Here is an 18,188-nt window from a genome sequence, read left to right on the forward strand (position 1 = left end):
AAACACAGAAATAAAGAGAAGAATTAAATACTAAATACAGTTGAGTTGAAAAAAACAACCACTTTTTTGGCTAAACGAGTTCCTGAAATAAAAAATAAGCTGCATTTTTTATCCACTATTTAAATATTGGGGTTCAACTTATAAATAACATGACATTTTAAATTTTTTTCGCGTGGTGAAATATTTAAATAATTATAGAATATTTTTAAATGAATAGAATACTTATTATCTAATTCAAGAACTATAGAACATACTGAGAATTTGTTCAAATTTGAACGAAAAATATGCATGAGATTTTATTTGATGAGTTTTCTCGTAAGAAAATTCTGCGAAAGATTAGAATTTGAGAAAATAGCATTTAAATATGCAAAATATAATCAATTATTTTATATTTATTAAGACATATATACATTTATATTGTTAATTCAACCTGCAAATTTGGAAATCAGTTTATTTTTCCAAACAAACAATAGGAAACAAAATTCAAATGGTTTTATAAAAAAACCCTTCGAAACATTAAGAATATTAATTTAAAAATCTTTCAACTTAATTAAAAATAAAAGATTTACAAAGGTTTTGTGTGAGAATTCAAATTTTATATAAACATATCAAATATTATTTTCAAGAATTTTACTGTAAAAATAAAATAAGTAACATATTTTGGGTTAAAATTACCACTGTTTCTGATTTCATTTTTATTCGCTATGTTTTATTGAAACTATTGTATCTGTATCTCATACTTTGCCGGTTGCTATTTGGCATTCTATAGTATGTCTAGGTATTGTGTGAAGTATTAGCCTTTATACATTGTTGGCCAGTTTTTGTCATTCTAGAAAATTCCTGGATATTTTGAAGAATACCGGATATCAAACTTCGCCTGTAACATTCTTAATAATGAATTTTAAGTATATAAAGAAGGGAAATAATTAATTACTAAAGAATGCTGTTTTTTGTGCTTGAATAAAAAGGTATTTTAAGACATCGTTTTTATTAAATTCATTCTCATTTTTATTTCTACGTCCACTGCCACTCTAATTTCCTTGATCCCTGACACTTTGAGGAAAAGAAAAACCGGGAAAAACAAAATAGCAAGAAAAGTTTCTCTCCAGAAAGCAATCATTTCTTCGCCGCCTCTTTGTGGGAAAATAATTAGGTTCACCCACTTTGGCGAAAGTCTGCCGCGAACGGTCGCGTTTCTGGAATGATACGTGAACATGTTCCACTGCAAAAATGAGCATGTCTCGAATATTGCTTCCGTGAAGCCCGCTTTGAGTCAATGTTTCGCGATTTGCGAGAAGAGGTTGAAGCCTCCCGCCGATTCCGGGAACTCTCGACCAATTTAGTTTAGCTGGCTGCTACGTGGAAGAAGACGAGGGAGTTATTATATATGATAAATGCCTTTTTTATAAGCGGAATTCCGAATTTTTGCATGCGTGATAGATGCCATTTTCATAAACAGAATTCTGCATTTTCGAGTGGAAATGGAAAGTTTGGAATTATAAATTGCTGACCGAGTCTGATATATTCTATCTGTTTAATAGAAATAGATAGTATTTGGAATCAGATGTAAAAACAGCATAAAAGCAGAAGGATTGTTTTTTTATGTAGTCAGATATTTACAAAGTTCAGAAATGTACTGAAATATTGCAAAACTACGGATAACTATCCTAACTTGGCATATAATTGAGAAGCCATCGTTGCGAGTTTTTGATGTGAAAATTCATTGTACGGCATTACGTTTTATATACACACTGCCACTATGAATCAAGATGATGAACAGAGCATCTTAAGTGATGATTTGCCGGAATACCTTTTTTCAGGTAATTTTTTTCTGGTTGCTGTTATTTATTGCAGAATAACCGAATGTCTGTGCGATTAAAATTCTCCTGGTTTTTCCCTTAAACTTTCTGTGATTTTATAATAGGCAAGAATAATGGATGATGCACTTGAAAAACTCTATTCTTATGAACTTTAAATTAACTTACTTAGTTTGTATGTTCATGTTTGTAATGCCATTTTGTAAATTCTTCATTCATTTCTTTATCACACTTTACGTTCTTGTATGAAAATACACTATTCTAATATTTTAAGGATTTTAGTGAATTTGAGAAAAGTCGATTTCTAGATATTTTTATAGTAAATCATTAAGATTAAAAATAGAAAATAAGAAATTATATCAAATCAAACATACTAATAAAACTATGTGTTTTAAAATTATTTTGATTAAATTTATTTATTAAATTAAATTTATTTTTTGATGCTGATGAGAGAATTTTTTGAGAAAAGTAAAGTGATCAGAATTATCAAATTTTACTAAACTGCCTCAATCTAATTTCCTGCAATTAGATCTTGTTTAACAATAAAAAAAAAGTAATTTTCTGACTAATTATTCATACAAATTTTTTTATATACAAAATGATCAACGAAGATAAATCAATCTCAAGAAAAAGGAATGAATTTAAATTAATTTGTTTACGATTTCTTATCGTTTTCTGCTTTTGCACGTTTTGATAATCTATTTTTTACTTCCTCGCATACGAAATATTTGAGTAACAATTGTTGAAAACATCAATCGTGAGACTTAGATCATTCGTTATATTTTAGACTATATAAATGCGAAAAAATATGTTCCTGTTTGTTTATCTGCAGACAAACAGAATAAAAATGCAGCTAGTCTGTCGTGAAGTTTGGAGAACGCTTTCTCACAAAAAGCACAAATTTCTGTTAAATTTTGAATGAAATCCCGCCGTGCTCTTGTAAATAAAATAACTTAAAATCCTTAACATCCAGTTGGACGAAATCAACCGTTTGGATTAATTATTAGAATCTGCAGATCTGCAACCAATTTTGGACTCTCATCCGCCAAAGCACTGACTGTCTGTCGAATTGTATAAGCGGGATCACTTGCAAATGCATCCATTTAGATAAATGAAATTCGTTATTGGTCTTGCCACTGACACACTGTACAACTACTACATCAAATATTGGAATTGGGAAAAGAAGAGTCTCAAAATTCATGTATGTTCTTCCTTATTATATTATGACAAACTCGACTTAAAAATCAAAAGTTTTGAAAGTTAGCTTTTGAAAAACTTATCGGAAGGTAATTCCCCTGCTTTCAAGATTGTTTTTAATTTTATTTTGTACATATTACATTTCCTATTCTTTCCATTTTTCAATTCAGGAAATCTTGAAACTTTGCTATAAACTGAGTTTCATACGGTGGTTGTTTCTTTATGATAAATTCTGCTATATTTGTAGTAAAGACTAAATATTTCAATTTAATATCGCTTGTAAAACTTTCATAATTTGCTTGTCTAAAACCTGAAGAAATATGTTTAAAAAACTTTTAAAATTGTTAGAATTCATGAAAAAAATTATGTACTGACAGTTAAAAAGAAATGAATTCAATGTAAGTTTTGTTTTCTTTTTAATGATTCTCGATCGTTTTCATTTGCATGAAAATTTTTCATTTTGTATGGAAAAAATGAGCAAGGAAAAGTGCAACAGAAAGAAGAATAAAACCTTCAGACAAATTTTCCAAAATTATTTAAAATTAAATGAGCGATTTAAAAATATTTTTATTAATACATTATTCCTTTTTTAAGCTAAAATAGTTCTTAAAATTTAATTTTTACCAGGAAAATGATTATAACTTTAATATGGATAAATAATAATAGTTACTCGCAACGTGAAAAAAATTTTATTCAATGATTCTAAAACTTTGTTTTATATTTATTATTATTATTACATTAATACATTTAATAAACGATGATTGTTCACAAAAGCAACGCTGCTATTGGAAAACTAACTTCATTCACATTCAAAATATTTTTTTTTTCTTCACTTCTTGTTTTCATTTAAAGACGATCTAAGACACTTCAAAATCCAAGAACTGGCACGTTTTCGCTGAGCTTCTAAAAGAACTGGGGATGTAGAACATACATTTCTCAGTATAGTTGAAGTACCTCATCGATGTAGACTTTTCTTGTTGCATTCTTACAGAATACTGTGTATTCCAATAACAATTCTTTGGTTGAATTATTATTCGAGATGTTTTTTAATTTTTGTATATATGAAACTTACTTCCTTCTTTCGAATTCCTTACATCCTTCGTAAACTTTCCTTCGTTCGAATTTCAGTAATGGAATGAATTCCATTTTTTTTTTTTTTTTTTTTTTCATTTCTTCTGGCTCATTTAGTAACTCGGTACATGTTTTCGACTATTTCCTTCTGGTTATTTTCAAGACTGTTTGCTTAGGTTTTTAACAAAACTTTATTCGAGTTACAATAAATATAGAGTAAGAAAAATATTTTCCATTATTAAAATTTAAAACTTTATCTTTTTATGATCATAAAAAGTTTCAATAGTAATTTAAATTGTTTATCAGCATTAAAGTTTTATTTCTACTATTTTTAAGTAAAAAATTAAATTTTAATTTAAGTATTGAATGAATGAAAATTTATTTTTGTCATAAAAAATGAGTTGCATATTAATTAATAATATTTCTAAGAGTTAATTGAATTTGAATTAAATTTTAAAAAATATGCATGCCAGAAACGACACGGCACGACTGAACCCATATCTTCTGACAGTGAAACGAGTGCCTTACCGACCGCGCAATGTGAATGTTGACTGAGGTAAATAATTTACTAGTCATAAGCTCAGCCTAAAGTTTGAAAATTATTTTCTAGGAAGCGGGCTGACTCTTGCATTATGAGCTATATTCTAAAACACGTGTCCCTTTTTGTTCTCCATTTTCAAATATCAGTCAGCCAAAAAGTTTTATTTGGGGTAGGACATATTGCTTCCTCAGACAGAGGAATGATTATTAAAATTTAAAGGAATTGAATAAACATGACTGAAAACGAATAAGTTAAGTTCATCGTATAAAGGTTAATGAAATCTGAAGGCTATAAAAAAGGTGTATATTATAAGTGTGAAATATTTGTAGTTGAGAAAAATTTGGATAAAATGCAAAAACGGAGTGAAGAAAGATTTATCAAAATTCCATACGTAAAGGTAAATGAGAATTTTTTTTTTCTGTTGTTAAAAAGATTGTTTAATGAAGTTATATGGTGCACTATCTCTTCTAACAGTGAAATGTAAAAAGAGTATAATGTGATACGATATCAAAGAGACTTATGATAACTGAAGCTGATAATGACCCGTGACTCACCAACCGCAATTCAGCGATATTGTTTGAGTATTCAACGTTTTATGCAGAGCTTGGACGGGAGAGAAGTGAAATTCTGATCAAGGGGTGGTTCTCGTACCCCGGCTCGAAAGAATCTTAATCTTCCCTATTCTGTTTGCAGTCCAAGATTAAATCGCTATCTTGCTGAAATGGAACGCGCCATTAAAAGGCTAGTGGATGTCTGATTTTTCGTAATTCCATTTCTTATGACATCCTACCGCCCTGAAAGAGTGATACAAGGAAGTTAAATAATCCTTTACTAGAAAAATCATTTTTTATACATTAAACAATTTTTTTAATTTAAAAGTTTTTCACATTTTTTTTAGGTCTTATAAATTTTTGATAAATTTCTAATGCAGGGCATTTTATTTGAATTGTTCTCAAAATGAGTATTTTACATTTACAGCCCAATTCTTTTTCAGTCTTCGAATTTCATTTTTTACTTTAAAGTGCAAAATGAGTCCATTTTATATCTTGTTCATTCAACTCTCCTTAATTTCTGATAAACATCACTGGGGAGGCGATATGCAGTCCATAAAAAAAAAAATATTGGGACACATCATAAGTTCACAGATTTTTATCCTAATATTTCCCTTAAATATATATAAATGAAACCAAAACATAGAAGTAAATATTATTTTGATACATAAAAATCTAAATAATTCAAACAAAACTCTCCTATTAATGCAACAATGGTTCTTATTGAAAATAAAATAAAAGTAAAAGAAAACGCGTTCAAAAAAGAATTGGGGGGGGGACTCTTCCCAATAATTTAAGAAAAATAATGCAAACTGAAAACATATCTTGATGAGCGGCCTTTGCTTCTTATCACTTCTCATAGTTGGCATGGGTTGGACCCATTTTTTGCAAAATGATCCATCCAATTTTGGCCCTCATCTGTTTTCTTAAATCCTGCTTGTTAGAAATTTGATATTCATATAGTTTTTGTTGCAAATAATTCCACACATGCTCAATGGGATGAAGGTCTGGACTTTGTGCAGGAGTCTTAATAACACTAGGACAGTGGTAGAGGACCCATTACTTGCAAATATCAGTGATGAGTGATGATCAGTGAGATTCCAAGCTTGCTCGCACTTTGCTTTAAATTTCGCTTGAAAATGTAAGGACAGACATGTCTATTCATATTACAACTAATAAGATGTAAGTTCCAATGCTTGTCATACAATCCCAGATTATTTGAATGCCACCTCTATATATGACACTAGGTCGTAAATTTTTGATATGATGCACAGCTCTGTTTCGTTTCACCAAACGTTTTGGTAGCCAAAATGTTATATTTGTTTTTATCAAAAAAAAAAAAAAATAATAATAATAAATAAAAAAAAAAAATCACTATTTCCCCAAATTCTTTTGGCTGATTTATATACATTTTAGCAAATGCCAGCCTGTCTTGTCGATTTGTCTTGCTCATGTAGGCTTTATTTGAGGTACTCTGCCATGATAATTATATTTTCTTAAAACATTTCTGACAATTTCAGGATTTAAAAATTTTCCGAACTTACTTTTGCATTGCAGAGTCAATTTTACTGCTCTAGTTTTTGAATTAAAGTGAATTTGTTTCACAGTCCTCCTTTTTTCACGTTCATTAAAGGTCCTTGGTCCCTCTGATCTTTGCTTGTTTTGAACACTATTTGCTTTCTTGAAGCTGTGAATAATGTTAAAAGCAATAGACTTAGTCAATTTCAAGATATGTCCTATACAGCAAACTGATTTTCCATTTTCCAGTGACTTATTGCAAGATTTCGCACATCAACCGATCTCGCCATTTTTTTCTATTCCTAATCCTATTCTATTGAAAATTTTATGTTTAAAATTATAGTCTAAAAATATAGTAGTAAATTCAGTTCTATTGATTTGGAGTGGAGTGGAGGAGTGGAATTTGGCGTTTATTGGCGCAAGAGCCATATCTGACTATACTGCGCCAGACACATGGTAAAAAGGTAGTCTGACTTTATTTAAATAATTGTAAAAAACTGGAACACTGATAACACTGAACACTGATAAAATTTCAAAGCAGTACGTCTTAAAATTGTAAACAAGATAAGAACAAAGTTAAATGTTAAATAGTATGGTAAAATCCAGTTGCTTTTAAAAATTTAAAAAGGTTTTTGTGGGGATGTTCCCCCACAAGCATTTGCATATCCACAGATGAAGCATTAAAAAATCTCAAACGATGATGATTAAAATTAGGACATTCAATTAAAAGATGAAAAACCGTTAAAAACACTTGGCATTTCGAGCAGAAAGGAGCCCGTTCGCCGAATAAAAGATGTTTGTGGCTAAAACGTGTGTGGCCAATGCGGAGTCTAGCCAATTTGACATCTAACTCTCGCACTGGTAAACAAGGCCAGGAAGAAATAATCGGTTTTACAGAATGGAGTTTATTATTCGTCTGATTATTCCATGACTCTTGCCATAATGAGTATACCCGACGCGTAAAGGCATTTTTTGCATCGTTGTACGGAATATCTTGCTGCACAACCAAAGACGCATTTTTTGCTGCACTATCCGCCATCTCATTACCTATTATTCCAACATGGCTAGGAATCCAGCAAAAAAGTATTTGAAAATCCCTGTCTTGTAGAGTCCTTAAGAGTCTCAGGATTTCCAAGGCAACTGGATGAACCTGATTTTGGAGATTAGAAAGCATTTTCAATGAACTCATGCTGTCAGTATAAATGCAGAATTTACGCTCAGGAGAGAGTGAAATCCTCTGAAGAGCATAAAAAACTGCTAATAATTCAGCAGATAGAACTGAAAGAGAAGTATCAAGACGGTAACTGAATGTGTCGGCATCAAAAACAATACCGCAACCAACATGATCATTTGACTTCGAACCATCCGTAAAAATTTTTAAGTATTTTGCATACTGACAGCAATGAGCATTGAATAAATGCTGATAGACAATAGGAGCAGTACCCTGCTTCCCAAACCCAGAGAAGGGATTTAAAAACGGAATTTGGAGAATATCCCAAGGGGGAAAGGAAAAGAGATCAGTAGTTTGGATTACCCTACCATGGAGTTCAGAATCATGAAGGATAGATTTAGCTCTCTCGCAGAAGGGAAGGATGTGAGACGGTCGAGCATTATGAAGTCTCCGAAGACTATCCGGAAAAGTCATAGAAGACAAGGGGTGCTTCGGAAAAGACAAAACTCGAAAGTAGTACTGTACGGATAATTTTTCGCGTCGTAAACTAAGTGGTAATTGGTGACAGAGAACATACAAACTATTCACTGGTGAGGTGCGAAATGCTCCTGAACAAATTCTCAAAGCAGAATGGTGTATAGTGTCAAGTCTGCGTAAGATGGTAGAACGCGCAGTGCCATACACCATACATCCGTAATCAATACGAGATAAAACAACTGCTTTATAAATTCGGAGCATGGAAGTACAATCTGCTCCCCAAGTGGTTCTAGAAAGTACCTTGAGTATATTTAATGACCTGTCACACTTCTTCCGTAGATGTAAAACGTGTGGAAGGAAAGTGAGCTTATGGTCGAATATTATACCCAGAAATTTAGTTTGATTAACCACAGGAATGGTAGCGTTTCGAATACGGATTATAGGATCCAAATGAATACCCCGCTTCCTACAAAAGTGAACGCAGTGACTTTTCTCTGGAGAAATCGTATGTCCATTTTCATTGCACCAATCTACGAGTTTATTAACAGTAACTTGCAATTCCCGCTCAATCAAGTGCATATTGCTCCCTTGGCAAGATATTTGAAGATCGTCTACATATAAAGTGCCTTGAATGGGTGGAGATAATACGTTTAGTATCTGACTAAAATGTAGGATAAAAAGGGTAACACTAAGGATACTTCCCTGCGGAACACCCTCAGCTTGGATAAAATTATTAGAATAAACGTTTCCTATGCGAACTTTAAATGTTCGACAAGATAAAAAGTTTTTTAAAAATATAGGTAAATTTCCCCTAAAACCAAGATTGAAAAGTGTTGAAAGTATGCCGTAACGCCATGTGCGGTCGTAAGCTTTTTCTATGTCAAAAAATATAGAAACAAGGTGGTTTCTCCTAACAAATGCGTTGCGGATTTGGGTTTCGAGAAGTATGAGATTGTCAAACGTTGACCGACCTCTACGGAAACCACTCTGCAACGGAGAGATGCATCCTTGTCTCTCTAATTCATACATAAAGCGAGCATTGACCATCCGTTCTAAAGTCTTACAGAGGCAACTCGTCAGAGCTATTGGCCGATAGTTAAGAGGGTTGAATGAGTCTTTATCCGGTTTTAAGATCGGAATCACAATAGCTTCGCGCCATTGTATTGGGTACTTCAGCTCTATCCAGATTCTGTTGAATAACAACAGTAGATTGGAAAGTGAAGTTTTATTCAAATGGCGAAGCATGCTGTACGTGATTCCATCTGGGCCGGGACTGGTATCGTGAGTTTGAGATAAGGCCCTTTCCAATTCAAACATCCTAAACTCGCAATTGTATGGAGAGGTACTTTGGTCATTGAAACACAACGGCAACTGTTCCGCGCGATTCTTAATTGCTAGAAAATCAGAGCTGTAAGAATCAACTGCGGAAACTCGTGCGAACGTTTGTCCGAGTACATTGGCTACGTCTGATGGGGCACTATGCATCAAATTTCCCGATTTCAAAACAGGAATAGAAAATTCGGTATAAATCCCATTTACGGCCTTCACCTTCTTCCATAGATGTTTACTGCAAGTAGAGGATGTAATAGACGATACAAATTTTATCCAGCATTCCCTTTGACTATTACGCCGTATGCGACGGGCTATGGCTTTCGCTCGTTTGAAAGCTACAAGGTTTTCGGTCGTAGGATATCTCCTGAAAATATTCCATCGCTTTTTCTGGTTTTTATAGCTATTTCGACAAGCATCATTCCACCATGGCCTTCGGAATTTTCTTGGACGCGATGAGCTCTTAGGGATACTATTATTAGCGGCATTCATTATGACATCAATTACATGTTGAACGGCCTCCGAAATGTCTTCGGAACTAACCATTTCCTGAGTGATAACTGCCAGTTTCGAGAAATTATCCCAGTTTGCCCGCTGAAATAAGAAACGCGGAGGCTGATGAACCACACCGCCTCTATCAGCATGGGTAACAATAACTGGGAAATGATCACTATCATATAATTCTTCGCAAACTTCGAAGGTTAAGAACGGCAACAATTCTGGAGAACATATAACAAGATCGAGACTATGGAAGGTGCGTGTGGGTTCGTGGAAGTATGTTGTTTCATCATTATTAAGTAGACAGAGATTGTTATTTGAAATTAACTGTTCAATCTGTCTTCCTCTAGAATTAGCATTCGCCGAACCCCACAAAGTACTGTGCCCGTTAAAGTCACCAAGCATAATAAAAGGCTGAGGAAGTTGGTCTACCAAGCTGTCCAGATCATGTTGAAGAATGACATCATGAGGTGGTAAATATATGCAACAGACTGTGACCAATGTTCGTATGTGAATTTGTACAGCCACAGCCTGCAGAGATGTATGTAATGTGACAGTTGTACTCGGGTAAATATTAGATGTGAAGATACAGACTCCTCCAGAACTGCGAGATCCAGTGTCTGCATCTTTCCGAACGCAGTTATACCCGCGCAATTTGATGGGAATGTTAGGTGACAAGAAAGTTTCCTGAACACCGAAACAAATTGGATGAAACTGATTGAACATGGACTTGATGTCGTGAAATTTTGAACGAATGCCGCGACAATTCCACGAAAGAAAAGTACCCATTAAGAAAGTTTATTTTGGGGAGAGGTATTTGAGACGGTAGTTGGAGAGTGCGTGGCATCGCAACTCATTTGAAGTTCTTCATCCTCCTCCTCAGACGGATGTAGCGTTATAAGGTCGGGGCTCTTGGACATGCCACCAAAAACAGACGCAAGGTCTCTATGGACCACACCCTGATTTGCAAGCCCCAGAGCAACAGAATTTTTGATTTTTGATTTTCTTAATTTTGCCTTTAATTTTTCTGAAATCGTTTTTTCTGGAATGTTAGATTTCGAAAGTTTTAGTTTAAGTGATCTCTGCGATTTGGATGATGTTTTCCGTTTTGTGGGTTTATCTGTGTCTGGAACACTATTTGAGGATGGTTCAGTTTCTGACTCTGTTTCTGTTTTTTCAACAATTTTTGTTTTGGTGGTAAATTTAATACAATTCATGCAGGAGCAGTTTGTACAGAAATTTCCCTGAACTGGAACTTTTGCAGCTGTAGCATAACTTAGACTTGGCTTAGGTGTTTGAGCGAGAATCTTTCTTTTTGCCTCTACATACGATATTTGTTCCTTAATCTTCAATGCAATGATATCTTTCTCCAACTGCCAACGCGGACAAGATCTAGAAAAAGATGTGTGATCGCCGCTGCAGTTAACACATTTTTCTTGAGCCGTACACTGCTGGCTGTCGTGTCCTTTCTCTGCACAACGGGCGCAAGTGGGTGTCCCGCGGCAGGAAATTTTAGAATGTCCAAATCGCTGGCACTGATAACATCGCAGAGGATTAGGAATAAAAGGTCGCACAGCCAATTTCATGTAGCCTGCTTTAACTTTTTCTGGCAAAGTTGGAGATTGGAAAGTGAGAACAAGGTGTTTTGTGGGGAGGAGTTGTCCATCTCGTCTGATAAAGATACGACGCACATGAGTTACTCCCTCAGATTTCAGGTCTTCCGTAATTTCTTCAATCGTAGAATGATACAACTCCCCACAGGTTATAACACCCTTTGAGGAATTAAGGGAAGAATGAGTGCTCACTTCAATAGGAATTGTAGCCAAAGCTTTCATTTTTAAAATTTGATGAGATTGTTTTTGAGTACCAACTTCCACAAGTAGGTCACCAGAACGAAGTTTACGGATTAATGGTACTTCTCCAATTACGCTCACAATAGCTTTCTCGACAAGGAATGGCGAAACTGTGTGAAATGTTTCCTTTGTGTCTGATAAACGCTTGATGACAAAAAAATGATCAAAATAGATTAGTTTAGTTTTTTTGATTTCCGTTCGTTGCTGAAAGTTTTTAGGCCCCATGCGATATGAATATGGTTTCGGGTCCCGACGGCACCGCCCACCACGGAGCCCAACAAGGGAAGGCAGCCACCGGCTCTGGCCATTCCCAGCCTCGGCGCTTACCCTAGCGCTAATCGGTACCTATACGCTCGGAGTTACCCCCGGGGACAGTGACCACCCTTAACGCCAAGCCCAAGGAGTAACCCCTTCGCTTGATCCCTAGCAGATTAGTAACTCAGGTTGCTAGTTACCGGCCGATTGATACACCGGGGACCACAGTGCACCGCCCGTCTAATGGGTCGCCACGCACGGCAAACACGTGGGGGTATTTGCTGTCCATGAGAAGCAGGAAGCAAACAGAGCGGCGACAGCTTCTCATGGAGAGCTCCCTCGCCTACCCTCGAGGGAAAGAAGAAAAAAGGAGACAGCAGAAGGCGCAGTGGAGAATAAACATAAAGGGAGTAAAGATCCCTGGGTACCTCGGGATTGGGACACCCGTACTCACCTATAGTAGGTGAGCCCCTGAGGGGTTCTATTGATTTGCTATATATTTGTTGAATTTCTCATTTCAAAAGTGTCCCAATACTTTTTTGACACCTAATTGCCTTTCAATTATCTTTAAAAAACTCGATCGAATTATAATTCTGAAATACCAATAAAAGTTTCCTTACAAACTGTACACCAAATGTTAAAATATTTCTTGATTCATTTTGTTTTTATTTTAATGTGATAAATAATTTTATAAATAGCTTTATAGTTATTCAAGCCAAGCATACCAATACTTTTTTTAGTGACTATATAGCACTTCAAATAAAAATGTTATGCATTTCTAAATATTATTCATCCCCCCCCATAAAAAAAGAACACGTATTTATTATACTATGTATTATCACATTAACAATGACTTATTCCGGAATTGATAAATACATTTAAAAACTAAATAGTTTTAATATATTAAATACCTTTTTTATTTCTATTATTTGACTTAATTTGAGCTTAATGACTTAAATTCATGATCAAATGGCGCCACTGTTACGGAATTAAAATTCAATTCAATTAATGATCAGCTGATATTTAAGTTTGAATTTTTAATGTAAAATATTATCGATATAACGGTAAATGATTTTATATCCGATACTTTCTATATTGAATTTAAAAAATCAATTACAAATTAGCCTTTACACATGAAATTAACAAAAGTTAAAAAAAAATATTTAGTAAAAAACCATTCGGTGATAATTTTTTTGTTTGCATAGTAAACTTAAAATTATTTTTATACAATAAAGAATTGCTACATGCACCTCGTACACGAAAATTGAAAGGGTGAGACATTTTGCTTGCATGGTTCAAATTTTTATTTTTTTTCCAACGAATTCAACATAAACAAAATCAGAATTAATCTTGAGCTGTAAATATACAGGATTCAGCATTTGCGATACATTCAAATTATTTTAAATTAAAAGTACGAGAATTAAACGAAAAAGCTTGGAACAAGTTGAACATCAGTATTCCTGCTAGTCCGATTAAACGGTTTCATTGATAAAATGTCTGTCCCAAAAAAAAACAACAACTGAGAATTGTTAACGAAATCCTCACACTAATTAGCAAACTGCAGTTTCTGAGGTAATTAAAATTCATTTCAATGAAAACACCGAAATAGATAATTTGCTGCGTGTATAAAACGCGGATTATCGAGCTGCAGAGGATCTGATAAATTGATCATTCTTTATTTCTTTGTGATTCTATCTGCAAGTATTCAAATTTTTAAAATATTTGGAACGTGTTAGAATCGCTTCCTGATATAATTTGAATGAATCAAGAAAAGTTACTGTTCGTTTGTGCATTCTGAGGCGACTACTTTCCGACGATTCTATCTCACCAAGGGGTGAGAGCAGGAATGATGAGCGCATTTCCGGAATTCTTCGTCATTCTTTGACTTTGATTTCGGCACTATTAGATACTTTTTTGTTCAATTTTTTTCATGTGTATGTGAGTGTCATTTCGCTTCTGACCGTATTATTTTATTGTAATTCAAAATTTATTTATTTTATTTCCTCGAAAAATCCGAGTTTGCTTTATTGTTAAATGTAAACATCTCCTCCTTTCATCTTTCCTCTTACCCCTATTTTCACAAATTAAACTCATCCTAACGCATGAGCAAAGGCTCGGAGGGTTTTCCGTTCTCAAACAATATCTTAATATGCCATATAGACTGAACAGAACACCATCTCATACCCTCGTATCCATAACCATTCTGGTCACTGAACGGTTTGATGGGCATGTTACGGGAATTTTATTAAATACCAAAATATTTACAGTAGAAAAAACAGAAATAACTATGTACAGAATTACAAACATAAGAAATGATAATAAAAAGAAGCCGTTTACAAAGATTTTCAACTTTGAAATATTATTGACAAATTATTTGGACTAATAAAATGTAGAAAGATATGTATGAAAAAAAACGCAGAATTCTATGATCATTTGTTATCAAAACATAGTAGATGAGGATACAGTTATAAAAATCTAATAAAAAATAATTTGGTTAATGGTAACAAAGAAAATCTGGGTTGAAAGATATTTACGAAGGTAAACAAAAGTGAAGAAACTGCGGTGCTTTTTTTCCCATCCCTCTTAGTCCTTGTGATGTTGAAAGCTAGGGAGGCAAGAAAAGATCTCTATTTTCACTGATAAATTTAATTACCCTGTGGATTTTTCGTCCGTAGGGGAAGTTGCTGGCTGTTCTTTTCAGCCCTTCTTGTTCATGGCTTGGTGATGCTTTATTCATATGCCAAGAGATTGTGAGGCTGCATTCCGTAGCATAAGGAAATGCCGAGCCAATCTTACCACAACTGCACTGGTCGGATTGTACCTTTTGTGGTAGGCAAGAAAAGGGCCGTGTTCTGAGAAGAAAATAATATCCTCTCTGATCCATTGAGTGGGATGAAGGTTGACTGAAGGCGGGATATTAAAAACTTTTCTGCCTGTATCACCATTGCTCCATATAGACAGCTCGTAGGGGCGAATATTCTAAAATATGCAGTCTCACTTGATGCAAATCGATGCAGCGGAAGAGAAACTGAAGACACTTCTTGAACCATGAAGAGTATACTAAGAGTATGTTATCAAATATAGTGCATTGTACTGCCAACTGTGATTAATATAGCATGGCTCGACAGCATTGATTTCCCCTTTCTCAAGTCACATCCACAACTGGAATGCGAATCTAAAACTTGCAAGAATATTTTTCGATGCCGCCGTGAAAGTCACTTGTAAAGGAAGGCTTAGTTGCTGGGCGAAAATATGGAGACATCTTTCGGCGTTTTTTTCTAGCTGAAAACTGAACCTAGATAGAAGAAATTATGTTAATTGTTTGGATGATAAGTGTGGGAATATACTAGGTTTCATTTTTGACAAATGAATATATCAACAACGTTGATACAAATGTTGCTGCTCTGACTATGAAATAGTATCAAAATTAATAATTCGAAATAAAGAACATATGAAATAGTTCAAGGTTCCTTTAATTATTGACATCAATGATTTTCCCTTCATTCCGCTTCCCAGTGTTTTCCAAATATAATTACCGTAAGTAGCCGAGCATAATAGTTAAGATTATAAATTCCTTTTTAAGAAAACTGTACGTTTTAATTTATTTTTGAAACAAAGTTTCTATTAAATAATCCAAAACATAATCTCCTTAACTATCAGTACCAAGTCTATCAGAGTTTAGTTTAATTATATTAACGTCCCGTTTCAAAGCAACACTTGGGCTATTTTGGGACGGATCTCTTTATTTTGAACCGCGTTTAGATGACAAAGACGACTCGAGCTTGTGCCCCTTCTCCAAACTTCCACCCCACACTTGCGGGAGGACATTTGGCCCCGACAGATTTAACATGCTCCAGGTCCGTTTACACGAAGGTTCTTCGGTAGAATTGGTCTCGAACCTGAAACCCTTCGGTTCCGAAGCCGAGACCTTACCACTAGGCCACCATGGCCCGAGTCGGTCAGATGATTTCTAGCATGGAAGATTTTTTGTTTAATTTTCTTTTGGCTTAATTAGATGCAGATTGTTCAGATTTTATTTTAAGCATGCAGGAACTTCATACCTCATGCCCACCTCCCCCTCTCAGCTGATTTTCATATAATAACTAGCAAATTTGAATATCAAATTGTTTAATTCATTGCCCTTAAAGGAATTAACCAAAGTTGATTTTTTAGAGTAAAGCAAAGATTTATAAAATATCAAAGATTGATCATAATCAAAGAAATTAAAGCATTTTTTCTAATAAAATTCTGTATTTGGCAGCATAGCTAAATGAAATTCTTATATCAAAAAAGAAAACCCGTTTGAAGTAAGAAGTGCATTTCAGTCGAAGTTTAAAAAAAATAGAGTATACCAAAATTGCTTTTTTAAAAAAATTTTTTGGTGAGAACTGCCAATTTAAATTCACACTTTAGAAGCCCCGGTAAATTTTGCATTTAGGCATCAAACATCAAAATTTCGCAATTTTTTACTAAAAAAATTAAATCGAACATTTTTAAATTGAATTCTTTTATATGCGAGATACTGAAAAAACAACTCTTTGGAAAACAACCACATTTAAGTGCTTTATTGTTTCAATTTGACGTACAATATATTACTTAAATAATACTTACATGGAAATTAAGTTAAAATGAATAGTAAAAAACAAACATGCTTTCGAAGCTATGATGAGATAACGGGTCTCCGAATTTTGTGTTATCTACTTGCCCTTTTTGGGTTAGTTTAGTTTAGTTATATAAACGTTCCGGTTTTTGAGCAACACTAGGGCTATTTAGAGACGGATTTCATAATTTTGAACCGCGGCAAGAAGACGAGGACATTACCTGAGCTGGCACTCCTTTCCCGAAGTTCCGCAACAAGCCAGAAGGAGGTCATTTTCCCCCGACGGATTTAACGTGCACGCTTACAGGATGGTTCTTTGGTGGAATCAGGTTTCGAATCTGAAACCCTTCTGCTCCGAAACCGAGACCTTACTATTAAGTCACCGTGGCCCTGATAAGAGAATGGAAGCTTGTCTGTTGCAAAGTCCTTTCTGTCCCGTTCTTTGCTATTATTTGCCCAACGCCCCCATCAATGAGATTTTCTTTTCCTTGTCGATTTATTACGAAAATTTATTACAGATTCGGAATGTACTTGTCAAGAGGAGGAGGACATCATTAAAACTCTTAATGAACTTATTTTCGCCTTTACAACTCCTTAACCGGGTCACCTGACCCCCATTAGCCCTCGCCCGAGACACACCTCCGGCTCTTCGGTGAGCCGCAGATGGCGCGCTCCCAACCGGCGGCACGCAACCCGCACGGAAAACGAGGCGGCCTCGTGTTACGGCCGTGTAGTTCCGTTTCTTTTCTTTTTTTTATCTACTTCGGTCTTCGAACATCCGGAAAGATTCGAGATATCTGAAGGAGATTGCTTTCGCTTTCAGGTCATATAATCTCTCCTTTCTTTCTTTCTTTTTTATTATTCTTTTCTTTTTGTTCTATATCTTTATTTCTGGTTGAATGGGCGGAAGAAATTCTTTATGAGCAGATTTATTTCTAGAAATGAAAATGAAATTGCGGCAGGACGAACTAACGGGATTGTTCTTCCCTCCATTTTTTCGCATGCTAACACAGTACGGCCGTTTCGGTGAGTTCGATGTAGGAAAATTGAACAGGGATCTGTAGTTCACTTGTTGGGCTGCGATGGTCTGGTGGTAAGGTTTAAGCTTCGGGGCCGGAGCGTTCCAGGTGTGAGACCTGATTACGCCGACGAACCGCCGTGTCAGCAAAACGGGTGCATGTTAACACATTGCGTACGACGCTCTGCACTCTCCCAGGGTCCGCACATTTTTGAACGCTCTAAGAGCATGCTTGGCAAGCAATAGGACGCCTATATGCACATTTTTAATTTGCATTTGGTATTATATTTAC

General features: G+C 34.8%; 1 protein-coding gene across 6 annotated transcripts in view; it reads left to right on the forward strand.

Annotated features, from left to right (window-relative positions):
- The window catches only part of LOC129957528 (uncharacterized), a 133,573-nt gene that overhangs the window by 39,077 nt on the left and 76,308 nt on the right, over positions 1 to 18,188 (forward strand). For 3 of the 6 annotated variants that reach the window (XM_056069870.1, XM_056069872.1, XM_056069871.1), the window contains exon 1: positions 1,247 to 1,820. The exons of 2 other annotated variants lie outside the window; for them this stretch is intronic. In XM_056069870.1, coding sequence (XP_055925845.1) covers positions 1,760 to 1,820 — 61 coding nt within the window. In that variant the 5' untranslated portion in view covers positions 1,247 to 1,759. Of the gene's footprint in view, positions 1 to 1,242; positions 1,821 to 18,188 lie in introns of those variants that run through there. One more of the 6 variants, XM_056069877.1, reaches the window with a different exon arrangement.

Source organism: Argiope bruennichi, chromosome 11, assembly GCF_947563725.1.
Source record: "Argiope bruennichi chromosome 11, qqArgBrue1.1, whole genome shotgun sequence".
Taxonomy (NCBI): Eukaryota; Metazoa; Arthropoda; class Arachnida; order Araneae; family Araneidae; genus Argiope; species Argiope bruennichi.